This window comes from Cinclus cinclus, chromosome 20 (genome assembly GCF_963662255.1).
Source record: "Cinclus cinclus chromosome 20, bCinCin1.1, whole genome shotgun sequence".
Taxonomy (NCBI): domain Eukaryota; kingdom Metazoa; phylum Chordata; class Aves; order Passeriformes; family Cinclidae; genus Cinclus; species Cinclus cinclus.
In genome coordinates, this window is record NC_085065.1 from 3330701 (window position 1) to 3348123 (window position 17423).

The window sequence follows — 17423 nt, forward strand, 5'->3', positions numbered from 1 at the left end:
CTCTGACAGCTGTCAGCTCCGGTCGGCTCCTGCGTGTTTAAGGAGTTTCCCGGGCGATCTCACCCGCGAGTTCTTTAATCAGCCCGGCCGCAGCTCCCGCCCGCCATGCTGAGCGCCGGCACTTCCGGGTGCGGTCACGTGGGCAGCGCGTCATGTGACCTGCGGCGGTGCGGGGAGGAGGTGCGAGCGTCCCGTGGGATGGGGGGACCCGGGATGGGGGGACCCGGGGTCACCGCCGGGGCTGTGGGAGCCTCTGGGACCGGGGACCCGGGATGGGGGGACCCGGGGTCACCGCCGGGGCTGTGGGAGCCTCTGGGACCGGGGACCCGGGATGGGGGGACCCGGGGTCACAGCCGGGGCTGTGGGAGCCTCTGGGACCGGGAACCCGGGATGGGGGGACCCGGGGTCACAGCCGGGGCTGTGGGAGCCTCTGGGACCGGGAACCCGGGATGGGGGGACCCGGGATCGCTGCCGGGGCCGTGGGGCTGCGGGAGCCCCCGGGTTAGAGGGGTCTGAGCTCAGGGGGGATGGGGAAGGCATTCCGCAGGGATGAGCCCGGATCGCCCGCGCCCCTGGGTGCTGCTGTCCTGACGCACGCCGTGTGCCCCTCCAGGTCATGGCCGCCCCCCGCCCGCCCCGGGTGGTGCCGGGCGAAGCCTCCGAGAGCGACTCGGAGCCAGAACTGCTGGTGGAGACGGCAGGGGAGGCCCCCGGAGCCGGGCTGAAAGTGCCGGGCGAAGCCTCCGAGACCGAAGAGGAGGAGGAGGAGGAGGAGGAGCAGAGGCCGAAGACGCCGCCGGTGCCGGCGGAGGAGCCGGCTGCCGTTTGGGGGGGCGGCCCCTCGCTGCTGCAGCAGCGGCTGCGGGAGGGCACGGGGCGGCTGCGGGGGGCGGTGGGCAGCGCCCTGCGGCAGAGCTACGGCAGCGCCGCCCGGAGCCTGGGCGGGCTGGGGGGAGCCCTGGGCCGGGCGCAGGTGACCGCCGCCGCAGCCGCGCATTGCCTGCGCCTGGCCCGCCGCGATCTGCGCGCCGTGGCCGACACCATCGACATCGTCACAGGCTGTCACCTCCTGCCCGACATCCGAGGGCAGCTCTGACCGCCACCGCCATGTGGCACCGCGTTCGCCGTCCCCGCTGCGGCTGTCTCCAGCGGCGGCACCGACACCTGGCAGACATCTGCGGGCAGCTGCCAGCATCGCTGCTGTCCTCGGCATCGCCGGTACCGCATCTGCCTCGGCAAGGTGGGATCTGATCGCCGTCAGGATCATCATTGCAGCGTCCTGCCGAGGGTGGAGCTGCACTGGCACCGAGTCATGTTCGCAACACCCCACACTGACCCTGGACACTTCCTCACCAGGGTGGCATCATCACCAGTGGTGATGACCAGTGGTGGTCATCAAACCAAGTAACACCAAACAGTGGCTTTGGCACAGAGACTGCCAACCTGGTGCACCAGGACCTGCGTGCTCTGGTGCCTATCACTGCCAGGCCCCTAAGCCAGCTGCCAAGATCCCTGAACTGTCTGGTGCTGGTTTGTCACTATTGTCTCCAAATGCCACTGTTTTATGTGACATGGAACTGAATAAAGCTGGGGTGGTGCCAGAGCCATAGTGGGGATTTTGGCCAGCGCTATGACTACAGTAATGTGGCAAGAGGGGGGACAGGGCCACCCTAGGGTGCAGGGACAGAGAGTGACATTGGTGCTGGTGTCAGATTGCAGCGGCCTTTCAATTCACTGGTAGCCCAGGTGACAAGGTTGGTGGCCTAGGCTCTGTCTCACATGTCCTCAGGCACTGGTACTGTCACCCTCTTGTGAGGTCCCTGGTGCCCCCTGCCCAAACACTGTGTCCCTCCTGAGGGATACCACCCCCATACCCATCCCAAGAAGGACATGCTCTGGGGCCACACAAGTGTTTATTTGGGGGGGACGCTTGTACCACACCACCACTGTCACCCCCTGAGGACACAGGGAGAGGGTGTGTATCCCTGGAGGTGGTCACATGCGGGTGTTCAGGCTGTCCATGTACTCCTGCAGAGCCTGCAGCCGGGCATCAATCTCAGCCAGTTCAGCTGAGGACTCCTTGACGTGGTTCTCTGGGGAGGCCAGTGCATGAAAAAAGGGTTAACAAAGGCCTGTACTGGGGTATCCTTCGAATATCTGTGGACTCAGATGGGGCCTCACCTTTACCAGGACGTTTGCCACCAGTCCTGCACGCTGGCAGCTTATGGCTGGCAACTGGGCGAGACACCTGGAGGGGAGGGTTGGAGGTCACCAGTGACCTCCTGGTCACCCTGCTTTGGGATAAAGAGGGGTGGGGGAACCCCAAAGGGGCAGCCACTCACCATACAGGGGCCATTGCAGGACGAGATGCTCAGGGGTCTCCGCGTACGGGTCACTCTCCGGTCCCTGCCCAAGGCGGGGAGGTTAAAGGGTGCTGGAAGGGATGCCCAAGCATCCTGCCCAACCCCAGCATTACCTGCAGGGCATGGGCTCCAGTTGCTCACTGGCTTTGCTGCCAGAACTCCCTCCCAGGCGACAGCTCCGGGAGCTTTCAGCTGCAGGGAGAAATGGGGATGGGGGGAAGTTAAAGAAGGAGCCCTAATTTCAGTGGGTGCACCCCCCAGTGCTCCGCATGTTCCCCACTCACCCGATGAGCTGCGCCTGTGGCTCCTTGCCGGGCTGGTGCTGCCAGAAGCTACTCCACGCCGCTGGCTGCACCCAAGGGAGATAGTGGTGAGGGAGAACATAGGGCTGAAGGGGGGGAGGAAACCCTCCCAAGTACCAGGGAGGGATGGTGACAAGCTCAGTCACCACCACTTACTTTCTGAGCTCAGCTTCCTTCTGTCGGCACTGCCGGGCCCTGACAAAGGCAGTGGGGTCAAAGCGTGGTGGGCGGGAGCCTGGCAAGGGGAGGCAGAGGAAGGGGTCAGGGTGAGGGGGTGAGCTGTGTCCTGTCTCCACTCCTGGGTGGTGTTCCCAAGTGTCTCACACCTGCAGGTGATGGGGACTTTGGTGAGGGATGGCCGCGGCTGCTTCTGTGGCTCTCCAAGGATGCTGAGCGTCGCTCCTGGGGGCGCGGGGCCGGGCTGGCAGATTTCTGGCGGCTGCCAAGAGGACCAGTATCACCAGGGGGACACTCTGCACTCATGAGTGTCCTCCTGCAGGGTTCACCCCGGCCTCACCCCCTCTTGCAGGAGGCCAGTTCAGCTGTCAGGTTCTTCACCCGCAGCTGCAGCCTCTTCTCCGATGCCTTTGCCTGGGTCAGCTGCAAAGGGGGAGAAAAGGTTCACCTTGCATCTGGCAGCCCCTGTCCCTACCAAGAGCAGCTCCCATCCCTCCCAGCCCACCTCTGCGGCCATCTGCCGGTACTCGCGCTGGTGCCGGGCCTCTGCTGCCCGCTTCTCCTCCACTACCTGCCACAGCCTGGGGGGATGGCAGGGGGCGGTCTGGGGGTTCCATCCTCACCCTGTGAGACAGGAACCCCCAAACCCTTCTGGCTGTCACCAGCCCCACTCACGCGTCCCGCAAGTGCTGGGTCTCCTCCAGGCGCTGGGCCCGGAGCTGCGCCAGCTGCTCCTGCAGCTCCCGCACCAGGGCCACAAGGTCCGGCCGCCCCGCGTAGGGCAGTGGCAGTGGGTAATGGATCCTAGAGGAGAGCACGTGGAGGAGGTGAGGCTGGTGTCACTCCCCTGTGACCCCTGCCTGGTGTCCCCCGTCACCTATCGAACTCCACAGAGTAGACGAGGATGAGGTAGCGCTTGGTGTTGAGGGGGGAATGGGTGGAAGGGGGAGGCCGGGTGATTGCCCCCACTTTCCGGCTGTGCAGGGTCTCCAAGTCGGTGTAGGTGAGGAGCTCCAGGCTGACGGAGTCGCTACTCTGCAGCAAGTTTGAAAAGTAGGAGGGCTCGGTGGGACACGCTTCCCACCTCAGGTACCCCCAAAACGCCGTGTGGGCGAGCAGCACGGCCACACCTGTGTCAGTGCCGACTCCAGCATGCTGCAGAAAATGCCAAACTGCTTGAAATTCCCCGTTTTTCGGGTGAGGTCCTCGATGACTGCGAGCAGGGAGGGGTATTTCGGTCAGTGGCAGTCGTGGGAGATCCCCTGAGACCCCCCCCCAGCCTGCCTCCGGCACTCACAGGTGGCATCGAACTCGCCCCTCCACAGGTCGGCGGTGCCGTGAGCCTCCACCTCCACCCGCAACGTGCTGCAGGTCAGGGTCACCCGCACCGTGTGCGCCCCGGGCCGGAAGGCGCACTCGGCCTGCAGGTACCGCGGCTCCCCCATGGCGAGAGGCCGTCTGCGGGCAGAGGGCACCCTCGGCAGACAGGGGCACCCCAGCAGCACAGACGGCACCCTCGGGAAAGGGGACCCCAGCTAGAGGGTCGGGACAGGCGAGCTGGGGAGGATTCTGGGCTGCTGAGTGCAGAGCGGGAGCACAATTGACGGGATACGAAGGGGAGCCCACAACACCGCAAGGGGCGAGCGGAGAGGACCTTGCAGCTATTGGTGACTCGGGCCCTGCTGGGGGCGGGCGCTGTTTGAAGGGGTGGAGAGAATACAGAGGAACAAAGGGAAAGGCACAGGCTTGGGCCTGCTGCCTGGGGAGAAGCGGGAATCCCAGGGCTTCGGAGGCCTGTTGTGGGGACACGGAGGGAAGGGAACTGGGGGTGGCCCGGACCCGCGGTTATGCTCAGGTGACAGCTACCGGGAGCAGCCCTGCCGCATCGGGGGAGGCTCACCGCCCGCCGCGATCGTCCGCGCTGCAGCGGCGCGCCGCCCCGCCTCATTGGCTGGCCGCACCGCCCTCCGCTGCTCATTGGCTGCCGGCGCCGCCCGTCATCGCAACGCCGTTAGCCTGCCTGCGCTGCCCGCCAGCCTCCCGCTGCCATTGGTTGTCAGGCGCAGCTCGCCTCCGGCCTCCCACGGCGCCATTGGTTACTGCAACTGTCACTCACTTTTTGGGGCGGTGAAGTGGAGCCACACCTGCCTGTGGCAGGCCCCGCCCCTTCCCTTGTTCCGTCAGGGGAGGTGCCGGCCATTGATCATGGACTTGTCCTGCTCCTGTGGCGAATACGGAACGGGCCGGGCTGCTGGGCCTGGGGCAGATGGTCTGGGCTGGATATGGGGGAAGGACAGAACCGGAGGCAGTGGAGGAGGGCACTGAGAAGTTGCGGAGCAACCGAACCTCAAACCTGTTTTTGTTAACCAGTGAGAGACTGGAGGAGGTCTGGGGGATGCCCCTAGAGACCCCAGAACTCCACTAGAGGACCACAATGTTTAGGAGGATCCCCCCCATATTACAAAGTTTCCCCCTGAGATAGTTGGAGGGGGCAGCGCCAAGGCTCCAAATCTCTCCCAGAATGTTGAGGGAGGTTGCTTCCCACAAAATATGGGGGAGGAGAGCAAATCTAGCACTCCTCAGCACACCCCCAAACTGCCCCTGGGGCTTGCAGCAGCCCTTCTCAGGCACTGTGTGTCCATGGGTCTGTGTCTGCAGTGGGTGGCACTGATGGCATTCTGAGATCAAACTTGGGACCTTCAAAATGACACGGCCCTCTAAATAAGTTTTAGACTTCACAAACATAAACCTTGTGGTTTTGTAGCATGAACATGTCGGTTTGGACCTTAAATTGACTATTTGGTCTTCCAAACGCCCAGGCTTTGGTGATTCAGATGTGGTGCTGTTTTCCTTTTGAGGATTGCATTAGATAAATAAAGGGTTGCACTTGAGAAGCTTGGGACTGAATCTGAAGAGTAATGCTTTGGACCTTAAGCACAGGCAGAGGCAGGACGAGAAGTGCAGAGCACAAATTCAGACCCAGAGTGACTCGGGAGGAGATGTTTTTTACTGTGGGTGTGGCTGAGGTTCCTTGGGCAGTTCTGGGCTCTCTACCTGGGGAGGACTACGAGGCCAACTGGCCCCATCTGGTGTGGTCTCCCTGGGGCTTGCCTTGGACCCCAGCACTCCCTGAAGGGCCCAAGGGTCTCCTGGACTGGTTAGCTCCCGCGCCGCTCTGTGACCCCATGCAGGTCTCTGCTGTGCCCTGGCAACCCCCGGGAGCTTTCCGTGGAGAGGGACAGCAGGTGACAGCAGGGACAGAGGGGCACTCATCGTCCCCCCCAGGCTAGCGCGTGCAGCCGGTGGGCAGCGTCGCGCAGCCGCCCGCCGTGCTCGAGGCGGCAGTGCAGCCCCGGCGGGATGGACGCCAGCCCCTCCCGCAGGCCCCAGCAGCCAGCAGCGATGGTCCCCGTGGAATCGCTGTCCCCGCCGTGCAGCACTGCCCTGGCACACAGCTCTTCCCAGCTCCCACCAGCTGCCAGCAGGGCCTCCAAGGCCACCATGGGTGCGTCGTGACCACTACGCCCTGCCCACCCCTCCAATGCCCAGCCTAGGTACTCCGTGTCCCGCTCAGCTGGGGATGGGAGGGATGGCACCCGTGGTGGGCCACGGCCTTCCAGGAGCCCACGGGAGTCCAGGTACCTGCAGAGACATGGGGACGCTGAGGTCACTGGGAAATTGGTGTCTCTAGACAACGGGGTAACCAGTGACACGGGGGGGTCACTGGGCTGTGGCTCTCCAGCAGCCCCTGTGACCCCAGATACCTGTGGGGACACTGGGGACAATCAGGAAACCTGGGGGAGTATCATGGCACTGGGCACAGCGGGGACACCAGTAACACCAAGAAAACCCAGTGTCCCAGGAACCCTAGGGACACAGAGATCGCTGTCCCCGAGGACAGCACCTCTGGCAGGAGCACGGGAGATGCTGGGTGCAGCAGGGACAGGATGGGCACTGCCAGCCCTATGGACAGGTTTGGCATCAGGGTCAGCAGTGGCTCCAGTGACACCACTGTGATCCACTGCTGGGGCTGGCTGTCACCAGTAGCACTAATGGACCCTGAGCCCTTCTCAGTATCTTTCCCAACCCTCCCCTTGTGCTTCCAGTGTCCCCCCAGAACCCTCACAGTGCCCCCTCACCGGTGCCATGCCTCCCCAAAGAATGGCCAGGCAGCAGCATTGTCCTCCACGGCCACCCCGGTGCCCTCCACGTAGTCCCACGCCAGGGGCAGGACCCGCAGCAGCTCAGCCCCCCAGCGCTCTGGGGGTTCACCCCGAGCTCCCAGTGCCCCAAAGAGGGCCACTGCCAGTGCTCCAAGGTACCCTGTGGGGACAGGGGGTCAGGGGCATTCTGCCATCTCCTCCAGCCCTCCCCTGCCAGTCTGCCAGTCTCACCAGTGGGGTGGTGGTGGGTCATGCGCCCGCTCTCGATGCTCACCTGGATCAGGGTCGGCAGCTCCCAGGCATGTGGGTACCTGCAGTGGCATCAGACCAATCCCCCCCTCCTTGCTCCTGTATTTCCAGCCTCATCCCATTCCCATACCACCACCCTTGTCCCTGCTGGCCTTGGCCCTGCTGTGCCCATTCTCATAGCCCTGTCACTTCCACGTCCCACTCTCAGCTGCTCTGTGACCTGTGTCCCTCTTCCCTATTGCTGTCCCCATGTTCTCTGTCCCCAACCTCCCAGCTCCAGCATCACATGTCCCCAAGCCCTGGACCTTGTCCTCTTCAGCTTCACCAACCCCATGTCCCCACCCATTCCCCTCTCCTCTCCTCTCCTCTCCTCTCCTCTCCTCTCCTCTCCTCTCCTCTCCTCTCCTCTCCTCTCCTCTCCTCTCCTCTCCTCTCCTCTCCTCTCCTCTCCTCTCCTCTCCTCTCCTCTCCTCTCCTCTCCTCTCCTCTCCTCTCCTCTCCTCTCCTCTCCTCTCCTCTCCTCTCCTCTCCTCTCCTCTCCTCTCCTCTCCTTTCCTCTCCTCTCCTCCCTTCCCCTCCCCTCTCCTCCCTTCCCCTCCCCTCATCCTCATCCTCATCCTCTCCTCTGGCACCCCCATTTTCCCAGCTCAAACATCCTCATGTCCCCACTCCCCCACCCCCTTATCCCCATCCCATGTGCCCCCTGTCTATCCCCATATCCCTGTGTGGTGTCCCTGTCTTCCCCCATTCCCCCATTCCACCCGTTCTAACTCCCCCACATCCTAGTCCCCATCGCCCCAGCTCTGATACCTCCATCCTTGTCCCCACAAGTCCCCCGGTGTCCCCGTGCCCACCTGAGGCCGATGGCCAGGCTGCGCATGGCGGCCCCACAGCCGGTGCCACGGGGGTTGAAGGGGATGCGATAGCCCTCGGGCTGCCCTGGCCGCAGCTGTGAGGTGCCTGGGAGGACACGGGGCCGTGAGGCTCCCTGAGCCTCCCTGAGCCTCCCTGCTTCTCCCTGGATCCTTGGGCCCTGCTCACCTAGGATGCTGCTGGGTCCGGGCTTGCGTCCCTCCATGTCCCCCATGGCGGCCACGTAGCGGCGAGCCAGCTCCTGCAGGAGGGGCTCCCCCTCCAGGCCTGTGCAGGGGTGTGAAGACCCACCTAGGTTACCCAGACTGGCAGGGAGAGGCCCCATGCCCCCCCCAAAACTGAAAGGGGAGAAGAAGACCCCTATTGCATCACCCCCAAAAAGGTGGGGAAAGGCAACACTGCCCCACAGACCCCCCAAAACTGCAGGGGAGGCAGGACAAGTTTCGTGGAGAAATGGGGAATCCTCCTGAGTACTCCAAACTGAGTGAGAAAGGGGTACCCTGCCAGGTTCCCCAAGTGGGAGGGGGAAATGTCCTCGTCTCCAGCACCCAGTATGGGAGGAAAGGGCGGATAAATGAGAAACACACACACAGACACAGACAGACTCACAGTGCCCACACTGCCCCCACCCAGAGGAACCGAAGATACACATCTCTCCAGGCCTCCCTGGAAACCCCTAAAAGGTGGGGGGAAGTGGAATGAAGATGCCCCAGAGCCCCCCCTGCCCCAGACCTTCTCCCAGCAATCCTCCAGTTCGAGTCAGGGGTGTAATGGGAACCTCCCTGACATATCCCGGGGCTGTAAGGGAGCACCCAGCCGCACCCCCAGACACCACCCATGCAGCCCAAGGAACAGAGCAGGGACCCCCACACCCTCTTGGGGACATACCTAGGGGACATACCCCCCTCCATTGCCAGCCTGGGTACAGTGGGGACCCCAACCCAAGGCCCTTCTGTCAGCGGGGTGTCACGGAGTCCCCTCACCTGTGGCCAGCCCCTCGGCGGTGGCAAGGTGAAGGACAGTGTCATCGCTGACGGGCCACTCGGGGGGCTCCAGGCTGATGGCTGCCAGCCCTCCCAGCTGGGCCAGCTCGGTGTGGATCTGGGGGCCCGAGGTGCAGTATTCCCAGCGGCCTGCCCGGTACCCCAGCGCATCCCCCACCCCACTCAGCACCATGGCAGCCTCATAGGACTCCACTGAGGGCACCCTGCAGGAACACAGGGTTCAGGGGGTGCCAGCGGCAGGGGAGCCCAAGGGACCCTGGTGCACTCACGTCTCCTCCATGCTGGAGCAGCTGAGAATGCCTGTCAGGCTCGGGGCACGGGGCCAGTGCTGGCCAGGGGCCCTTAAGGGGATCAGAACACCCCGAGCATGTGGGATACAGGGCTGCTGCCCCCACAGTGGGGTGGAGAAAGCAGGGAGGGACTCCAGGGCATCCTGGGTGGGGAGTGGCAGAGGGAAACAGAGGCTCCAGGACATCTCTTTTTGGGGGCAAAGCTTTAAACTGGCAGCAAAGCATCCTTCCAGGGCAGGAAACCTAACTTCAGGGTTCAAACTCTCCGTTTTCAAAGCTCAATTCTTAGGGCCCCAAGCTGTTTTTTTAAGACCCAAATCTTCTTTTGGATGGTCCAAAACCCTCTTTTACCACTTAAAGTTTCCACTGGAGTGCCTGAAGCCCTCTAGTCAGCACCAAAGCTTCATTTCTTGGGGCCAGAGTGGTTCACCTACATTACAGGGTCCACAAGGTCATTTGTAGCATCTTGCCATTTTTTTTTTCATGCCTAAAGCCTCCATTTGGGGCCAAAACCTTATTTTTTTGGGCTCCAAACTTCTCTTATATTAGCTGTTGCTTTCTTTAGGGCATAGACTTTCATCTTTTGGGTCCAAATCCTCATTTATTGAACAGAAATCCAGCCTAATCTACATTGCAATGGTCCTAAACCTGATGTTTCCTTTGCAAGGTCTTAGTTCTGGCTTCTTAATCAGGTCCTTTTAGGCTACAAAGTCTCATTTTTAGTGTCCAAAGAATGTTTCAGCTCACAACTTCTCTTTTTGTGAGTTCCAAGCAGGGTTTTTCCACTCCAAAGCCTTCTTTTCAGGCAATTTGGCTCTTTTCCCAGTTAAAAAAAAAAAAACAAAACAAACAACAACAACAAAACAACCCAACCCTGTTTTTTCTTGCTTGGTAGCACTCTACAGAAATTAATGTGCCACCTCAGACAGGGTTTGGTTCTGAAGGCAAGTTTACTCTTTGAATCATAACCTCCATGCTGATGATCATAAAATAACAGAATTCTCAATAAATGGTGAAACCAGGAGGGGCACCAACAAACTTGCACACTGGGTTCTGGAGGGCAGACTTCAGCCTTTTCAAGAAGCTGATTTGGAAAGTTCATTGGGAAACAGCCCTTAAAAACAAAGGGGTCCAGGAAGGATGGATGCACTTCAAGAAAGTAATCTTGAAGGCACGGCAGCAGGCTGTCCCTGTGTGCTGAAAGACAAGCTGTTGGGGATGTCAGCTGGCCTGGATGAGCAGGGAGCTTCTGAAGGGACTTCTGTTCTTTGTGTCCAAGCCTCACTGTGGAAGAGTGACCAGCTAGCAGAGCTGTGCAAGTTTCTGCAGTGTCTCTCTGAGTGCTCCCTTACTAGAGGCAGCACTTGGAGGAGACTCAGGGCAGTCTGCTGGTGCTCTTAGTGCGAGCTGCTCCCTGCTAGGGATACTTTTGGTACTTCCTGAACTCCTTCCTTGCTGGCATTGCAGAAGTCAGATCATCTGCTCTTCCCTCATCCAGGTTGACAATCTGCCCTTGTCACTGCTGCAGTGGCACGAGTTCCTTGAGCCAAGCATGTCCTCTGCCAGCTTGCTGAGCGTTCTCTCTGCCCCAGAACCCACTTAAGAAAGACATTAAACAGGATCAGCCCCTGACCCCTGGGAGATGCTGTTTGTTCCTGGCCCTCCAGCCCTTTTCAGCCATTATTGGCACACCCAGCCCATGCCCCTTAGAGTGACTTGAACTCCATATTTAAAAGCAACAGATTGCTAGATGTGCACATGCAAGCACACAGCTTTCAAAATCCCATCACACAAACATCACACAGAGGGTATTTCCACCAGCTGCCTCAAAGCCTATGACGAAGGAAACACCCTGTAAATTACTCTTACAAGACCACGTCACAACCTATCAAACGGAGGCATGATGTTCACTGTAAATTGTCATCAGGCTCAACAAAGACATTGTATGATGTGTCAGGGAATTCTTTATGTTTTATTGTTTCCATAACTCTGGCAACCAGCCCAATATTTAGGCTCAAAAGCTGTTGGCCTACAAACCCTTAAATTCTACATTAGGCTTCACTAGTGGTGGCTAACAAGCCCTTAATTTTGTATAGTACACTTCAGTAATTTCTCAACTCTCACCATAAGCTCTTCAAAAGTGTTGGTTAACAAGCCACAACACAATTCCAGAGGCTCCCCACTCCTTCAACAAACTATATTGTGAAGCACAGGGTGGAATATCATAGCCATGCTTTGCTCAGACAAAGCAAGGTAGGAGAGAAATAAAGACAGTAAAGGGAGAGAGAAAACAAAGCTTATCATCAGTCCATAGATCCTATCTTGATTCTAGTGTGAATGGTCTGAAGCTGGGACTGCAAGACAAAAAATGCCAGAGAGAAAGAAAAAAAAAGAGCCGGGGGGGGGGGGGGAGGGGGGGGGGGGCAACTGGCTTCCTTTAATATTTAACTTGATGCCTACCTCTGACACAGACTAAATGTTTTGAGCTGTTTTCTTCATGCAGGCACAGCCAGCTCTTTTGGCCCTCTTCTGGGAAGTGAGCATGAGTGTCAAAGCAGAGCAGGACTTTGGCTCAGCACAGTGCTGCCCCACCTCTGCAGGGCTATCTCCTCCAATGAACTTTCCTATTGTAATAATCAGAATGTCTGAGACAAAACATACTTGGATCTTGTCCTCCACAGGCCAACAAAGGGTTTTAATTCTGGCTTTGGCTTTTCTGCTTGTTGATTCGAACAGGTGAGTTGTTGTTCATTTCAGATGCTGTGCTGCTGCATCATCCCGGCTGTGTTTGTCTGACATACGTCTCTGGAATGTTCAAACCTCCACACATACTGGTAAGAGTTCATGATCTTCACAACCTGGCCCCAGAGACCATAGTCCTGCCATGAGAATCTGCACAGCTCTCTCTGTACTGGCAAGGTTTGCATCCAAACAAGGCTTGGTACAGACACCTGCTGGCAGATCCTGTTGGAGTGCCCCAGAGCTGTGGCATTCCTGGGAGTGCAGTCGAGGCCTAAAGGACTGGTTCTCTTCCTCCTCCTTCCTGTTAAATTGCTGTTGTTGGTGCTGTTCATGATCCAGCTGAAGAGATAATTGCCCCACTGTGGGGATCTGCTCCGGGCCCTCTCCCTGGCATGGTTCCTCTGACTATGCACCACCTTAATCCTGCCAGGCAGAGCCTGTGGTACTGCAGAACCTGCCTGCTGGTGGCTGGCTCCTCCCTGACTGAGCATGGAATGGGCACATGGTGGTGCTGGTGAGGAAACTGTCATTTCTCTCATTTTCAAATCTGAGTGCCTGGAGGAAAAAAGAGTTATCTCTGCTTTAGGCCTTCCTTGTAGACTCCTCTGGGTTTCAGTTGCTATCTTGGAGCAACAGAGAAAAGGCTTCACCAAGACTTCACCAAGTTTAACTAGGGTCTTCCCATCAGGTCTGCCACTGTCAGAGTGAGTCCTCATCTTTTTACCCCCTATGTCCTCCACAGAATCCTAGAATTTGGATGAAGGAAATCTCATTCCAACCCCTGTGCCATGGGCAGGGACAGCTTCCACTAGCCCAGGTTGCTCCAAGCCCTGCCCAACTTGATCTTAGACACTTCCAGGGATCCATCAGCAGCCACAGCTGCTCTGTGCACCCTATGCCAGGGCCTCACCAGCCTCACAAGGAAGAATTTCTGTCTAATATCTAATCTAAATCTTCCCTCTTTCACTTTAAAATCATTTCCCCTTGCCCCATCACTACACTCCCTGACAAGGAGACTCTTCCCATCTTTCCTAGGGCCTCCCTTAAAGTCCTCTTCTCTACACGAGCCAGCTTCAGAGAGCAGACAAGGGGCAATTTCCACAGGGCAACACCCTAAAGCCCAGCAGGGAAAGAGGGGGACTGGAGTGAGGTAGTTCAGAAGTGACAGCATTGAAGGATGCAGGAAGGAATTGTCTCCTATAGCAGAAACACTCAGAAGGACAAGAAGACAAACAGCTAAGACAAGATAAGGAAGTGTTTTCTGAGCACATGTTCCTGGTTTTTACCTGGCATAAAACAGCAAGTAAGCTTGCTGCCCTAGAACTGTGTGGATGTCACAGTTCTCCACAGACTCATCGTCCATCTTGTACCACAGCCCATTGCTGGCCTGCAAAGAAAGGTGTTCAGTTCTGAGAGGAACTGCAGGGTTTCTCCACAACACCAAAGGCAGAAAACTGCCAAACCAGGAGTACACAAAAACAAATCCAATTGAGCCCTGAAGGAGACCTTCTCCCCCAAAACCTTGGCTGCCAGTAACACTGCTGGGAAGGTTTGTCTTTGCCAATACACATTTCTCCATGTCAGGAGCGAAGTTGCTCTTTACCTTTGTGTAGCACAAAAAGTGTCCTTCAAGACAGGTGTCCCCAGTGTGAACCACAATGGCATATAAGGAGAAGAGGACAGGTTCTCCAGATGTGTCAGACATGTATGGCCGAAGATCCAAGTGCTCAGGATACTCCACAAACTGCAGAGAGACCAAGAGGGCTCAGAAATGATCCTCAGCAACCACATTAAAAATAACCTTCAGCATGTAATGGTTTGGGTGGCTGGAAACTGTTCTCAGCCAAAGCAGCTCTGTCAGAGCAAAGTCCAGGCTCGTCTTTTCATGGGAATTCTCCTCTCCCCAGAAGGGAACACAAAAAAATCCCAACATGAGCATCTTGTGACAGAGCTTGGGGGTTGCACTTCACTTGCATACACACCTTGCTGATCTTTCTGCCAGTCCATTGGTCAGCCCTTTCCAGACACAGTGTGAGGACTCTGGGTGCATGATGGATTGTAACCTTCTTGGAGGAAGCAGCTTTCTTCTTACACCTTGAAACCAAGCACACAGCCAACTGCTGAAATGCACCTGATCTTCCCCAAGAAGGCCAGGTAACCTTTCCCCCGTCTCACATATCCTTATGCTATTTTAAGGTTATTCAGAGGCATATTGAAAAAGTTGTGTCTTGTTATTGTGCATTAAACCTCCTTGAGAAGATGACTTCTGTTCAGTGCCATGCAGCCCCTCACGCAGGATCTGGTGTTATTATGTCGTGTGGAATCATCTTACTTGCTACATCTGAAGCACTCTTTCTGATCCAGCTGCTTGGGTGTCACACAGTCCTCCAGAGCTGTGGTGAGAGATGAGGCTGCCTGGAGGAGTGAGAATGCAGCTGTAGGAAATGCTCTCACCCACACATTTCCCTGGAGCTGACAAGAAGACCCAGGCAGCTGATGCTGAGGAGACCCAGCATTACTCTGGAAGGAGGCAGAAGGAGGATGTGATGCTGAACATTTTCCTCATGTCCCAGAGGCTCCCAGAATCATCAAGAGCTCCCTCTGTGTTGCCACCACTCAGTTCAGCTACCAGTTGCATGAAGGGGGCATCAACAGTGAAAACTGATCATACCTATGAGCCTGGGAGCCAGATGGGTATTGAGGGAGGGCAAAGGAAGGAGTACGAGAGTATGCCAAGGGTACAAAGGGGATAATTATTGCTAGTCCAGCCCAAAGCCAGCACCATGGGAGACCAGTGCCATGGCCTCTGCAGGAGGACACTGAGGGCACTGTGCTTTCCCCTTCCCACTCACCACCAAGCTCCCTTGTGCTCGCAGTATAGGTTTTTAAAACAAGTGCTTTGGCTCTGGAAAGCTACAGGGGCCTTGGATGTCTTGAAGCTCAGTTGTAAACCTCTTACTCTGATATCCAAAGAGACATCCAGGAAGGACTTGTAGGAATCAACAATTGCCTGGCAGCTCAAGCACGTGACTGGAAGGAAAATCAAAATGCTGAGTGAAGTTAAGTGACTGTTAATTGCTAGTTTATGCTCGTGGGTTCTCCTGTGCCAGTCATCACAGGACGAGCTGCTTGTCACAGGCAGACAGAAGGGCACAGACAAGCCAAGTAAAGCAGTAGTTGTAGGAACTTACCTGTATATTTCTTGAAGCCCCCAAATATTTGATGGACAATGGTAGTTTGTTGTGAAGAGACATCCAAGCTGGAAATAAATAGCAAGGCAGAGAGTTACCTCTTCTGAGAGTTTAGCATTGAAGGGTCTGGATGTCAGTTTTCCTTGATGGGAGCACATCAAGGGAAGACTGAAACTTGCAATTTGCTGTGCTTACTCGCTGCTTCCACTCAGACAAGCTCTGTGCATGGCACTGAGAGTACAGCGTAAGAACTCGTAGGCGTTCTCCTGCCTGCCATATTCAAACTCTTCTCCTATGACTAAGAAAGAATTTAGTAGCTCCCCCCTAGAAGAAGGGAAGACAAAGAGGAAAATCTGTAGAAGCACCCGAAACAACTTACATTTGAGGTCCCTGAGGACAGCTCTGGGCAGGATGGCACTGGCTGAGGAGCACAGGACCTTCCTGACATGTGCTTCCATGGTGCACATCATGCAGAAGCCTTGCTGCTGACCTGAAGAGGGAAGGAGGAAGGGAACAAGGAAAGGAGGGACAGAAGCTTCTCAGGGCAACAAAACATGTCCATTTCTTCGGAAACCTAATGGAGATCTTCAAGTTCTGAGAACTGTCTCCTTTTCTTTACTCCCAAACTGCCAGTGTCCCAGTAAACCCAGGACACTTTAGTGCACATAAAACATATTTCAGAGGGAAGTTAAACTGGCAGAAGTGTTCTGTGCCACAAGCCAAGGGAGCTCAACTTGCAGGGATAGATACTTGGGGCTAGAAAGAGGTGTTCTGCTGAAGGTGAGTGCACCTCGATAGGACAGGCATCTTTTAGCTGATGCTCAAAGAACATAAGCTCCCGGGGCCGAGAAAGAAGGGCTGCTGTTCTCCTAAACCTGATTCCAGGTTCTTGGAATCCTTGGAATGTGCCCAAGAGAATTACAAGGAGATGTTCCTAGAGGTACTCACACGACTGGCTGTGCTCATAAGAGAGCAGGTAGTTGGCCAGAGGGGGTGTGTATGTCAGGCACTGCAGGATAACATTGATGTAGCAAGTATTGCCCAGGTTGAAGAGTCCTGCTCCAGGTCTCTGTCTTTGCTGCCAGTCCATGCAAATCTTCTCTGGGGGAGAGACAATCCTTTGTGGCAGAGCCATTCCCTCGGCAGTGTCTGCAGGGAAACGATGTTTGAAAAGAGATGTGACAATGCTGTTACTCAAAACCATATTCAGATGCTGGGTTTTCTACAGGAGTACCAAGGACAACAGCTCTAGTCACCAACTCAGAAACATCGGGGAAAGCCTAACACCCTGCTGACATCTACTGGCAGGGAAGCAGTTTTGGAAAGCTGTCTGCGCTCCTGTGTACTCTGCCAAAAGTCCAATAAATCCACTCTGATTTTTGGGCCTCAGGCCACCTTCCTTTCCTTCTAGAATCTTGTATTTCCAGGACTCACAGGAGCTGTTCCACCTTGCAGCCATCACTCCTCTCAGGAACAGAGGGGAAATCTTTGTATGGCAAAGCTCTAGAAAGATCTCCTCCAAAAAGATCAGGTCAGCACCAATCCCATCACTTGAAGCGAAAGGAAATAATTGTACCTCAACAAAATTATTTAGAAACCCCAAACATGACTTTTAAAGCACCTTCAGCTATCAAAAAAGTTTTGGTGATGCTTGTAGCTGTTGTCAGGAATGAAGAATGCTTGGAAAAAGGCAGGCCCACAATGGAAGGAGCCTAGATATCCTGAAGGCCAGCTCAGCCCAGCTAGCTTTCAGTGGCTCACTCCGCAGGATGCCAAGCATTTGGCAGGTGAGATCACAATTGCTGGACCAGTGCCATATCTCTACCCCTCTGTGACATGAGGCCCCATGGGGTCATGTCCCTTTGAGGCTACAGAACCCCTTGGCTGTCACAGCCTGGGCACCTCTCACAGCTGAAAGTCACTGGACCGGGTGCTGTGGCCAAAGGGCTGTTTGTCTGTCAGCAGAGCTCCTGCCTCTTCCAGGAGCTCCAGCAGCCAGAGGAGTCAAAGGCTGCTGAGGGCTGTAAATGGTCACAGTTTAGGCTGGCACACTTTGAGTGCTGGAGGAT

At 56.6% G+C, this 17423-nt stretch overlaps 4 protein-coding genes across 4 annotated transcripts in view; 1 reads left to right on the forward strand and 3 right to left on the reverse strand.

Annotated features, from left to right (window-relative positions):
• Positions 1-160: 160 nt before the first annotated feature.
• Positions 161-1603, forward strand: BLOC1S3 (biogenesis of lysosomal organelles complex 1 subunit 3). Its single transcript, XM_062506416.1, has 2 exons — positions 161-180; positions 614-1603. The coding sequence occupies exon 2, from the start codon at positions 617-619 to the stop codon at positions 1094-1096; it is 480 nt and encodes a 159-aa protein (XP_062362400.1). The 5' UTR covers positions 161-180; positions 614-616; the 3' UTR covers positions 1097-1603.
• Positions 1604-1902: 299 nt separating this feature from the next.
• CCDC61 (coiled-coil domain containing 61) lies at positions 1903-4410 on the reverse strand. Its single transcript, XM_062506192.1, has 13 exons — positions 4140-4410; positions 3973-4055; positions 3720-3877; positions 3518-3646; positions 3348-3423; positions 3183-3265; positions 2992-3104; positions 2822-2900; positions 2648-2712; positions 2477-2555; positions 2343-2406; positions 2182-2248; positions 1903-2093 (listed from the first exon to the last, which is right to left on the reverse strand). Exons 1-13 carry the CDS (start codon positions 4285-4287, stop codon positions 1996-1998), a joined length of 1242 nt encoding a protein of 413 aa, XP_062362176.1. The 5' UTR covers positions 4288-4410; the 3' UTR covers positions 1903-1995.
• A 1701-nt stretch (positions 4411-6111) lies between these two features.
• Positions 6112-9411, reverse strand: LOC134052144 (ADP-ribosylhydrolase ARH1-like). The gene is made up of 7 exons (XM_062506417.1): positions 9401-9411; positions 9111-9334; positions 8296-8394; positions 8109-8214; positions 7237-7316; positions 6982-7165; positions 6112-6484 (listed from the first exon to the last, which is right to left on the reverse strand). Exons 1-7 carry the CDS (start codon positions 9409-9411, stop codon positions 6112-6114), a joined length of 1077 nt encoding a protein of 358 aa, XP_062362401.1.
• Positions 9412-11207: 1796 nt separating this feature from the next.
• The window catches only part of LOC134052212 (ubiquitin carboxyl-terminal hydrolase 42-like), a 28467-nt gene continuing 22251 nt past the window's right edge, over positions 11208-17423 (reverse strand). Inside the window, exons 2-13 of the mRNA XM_062506553.1 lie at positions 16303-16503; positions 15734-15844; positions 15550-15652; positions 15355-15422; positions 15123-15193; positions 14496-14578; positions 14146-14257; positions 13767-13907; positions 13450-13550; positions 12367-12502; positions 12223-12279; positions 11208-11306 (exon numbers count right to left, since the gene is read on the reverse strand). Of these exons, the coding sequence (XP_062362537.1) occupies positions 11208-11306; positions 12223-12279; positions 12367-12502; positions 13450-13550; positions 13767-13907; positions 14146-14257; positions 14496-14578; positions 15123-15193; positions 15355-15422; positions 15550-15652; positions 15734-15844; positions 16303-16503 (1283 nt within the window). The remainder of the gene's footprint in view (positions 11307-12222; positions 12280-12366; positions 12503-13449; positions 13551-13766; positions 13908-14145; positions 14258-14495; positions 14579-15122; positions 15194-15354; positions 15423-15549; positions 15653-15733; positions 15845-16302; positions 16504-17423) is intronic.

Coding starts and splice junctions, on each gene's coding strand:
- BLOC1S3 (XM_062506416.1), top strand. CDS start 617: ATGGCCGCCCCCCGCCCGCCCCGGGTGGTGCCGGGCGAAGCCTCCGAG.
- CCDC61 (XM_062506192.1), bottom strand. CDS start 4,287: ATGGGGGAGCCGCGGTACCTGCAGGCCGAGTGCGCCTTCCGGCCCGGG. Junction 3,878..3,972: donor TGGAGTCGGCACTGACACAG/GTGTGGCCGTGC, acceptor AACTTGCTGCAG/AGTAGCGACTCCGTCAGCCT. Junction 2,094..2,181: donor TGGCAAACGTCCTGGTAAAG/GTGAGGCCCCAT, acceptor TGGCCTCCCCAG/AGAACCACGTCAAGGAGTCC.
- LOC134052144 (XM_062506417.1), bottom strand. Junction 8,395..9,110: donor CGCCGAGGGGCTGGCCACAG/GTGAGGGGACTC, acceptor ACCCCTGCACAG/GCCTGGAGGGGGAGCCCCTC. Junction 8,215..8,295: donor CGGACCCAGCAGCATCCTAG/GTGAGCAGGGCC, acceptor GTGTCCTCCCAG/GCACCTCACAGCTGCGGCCA.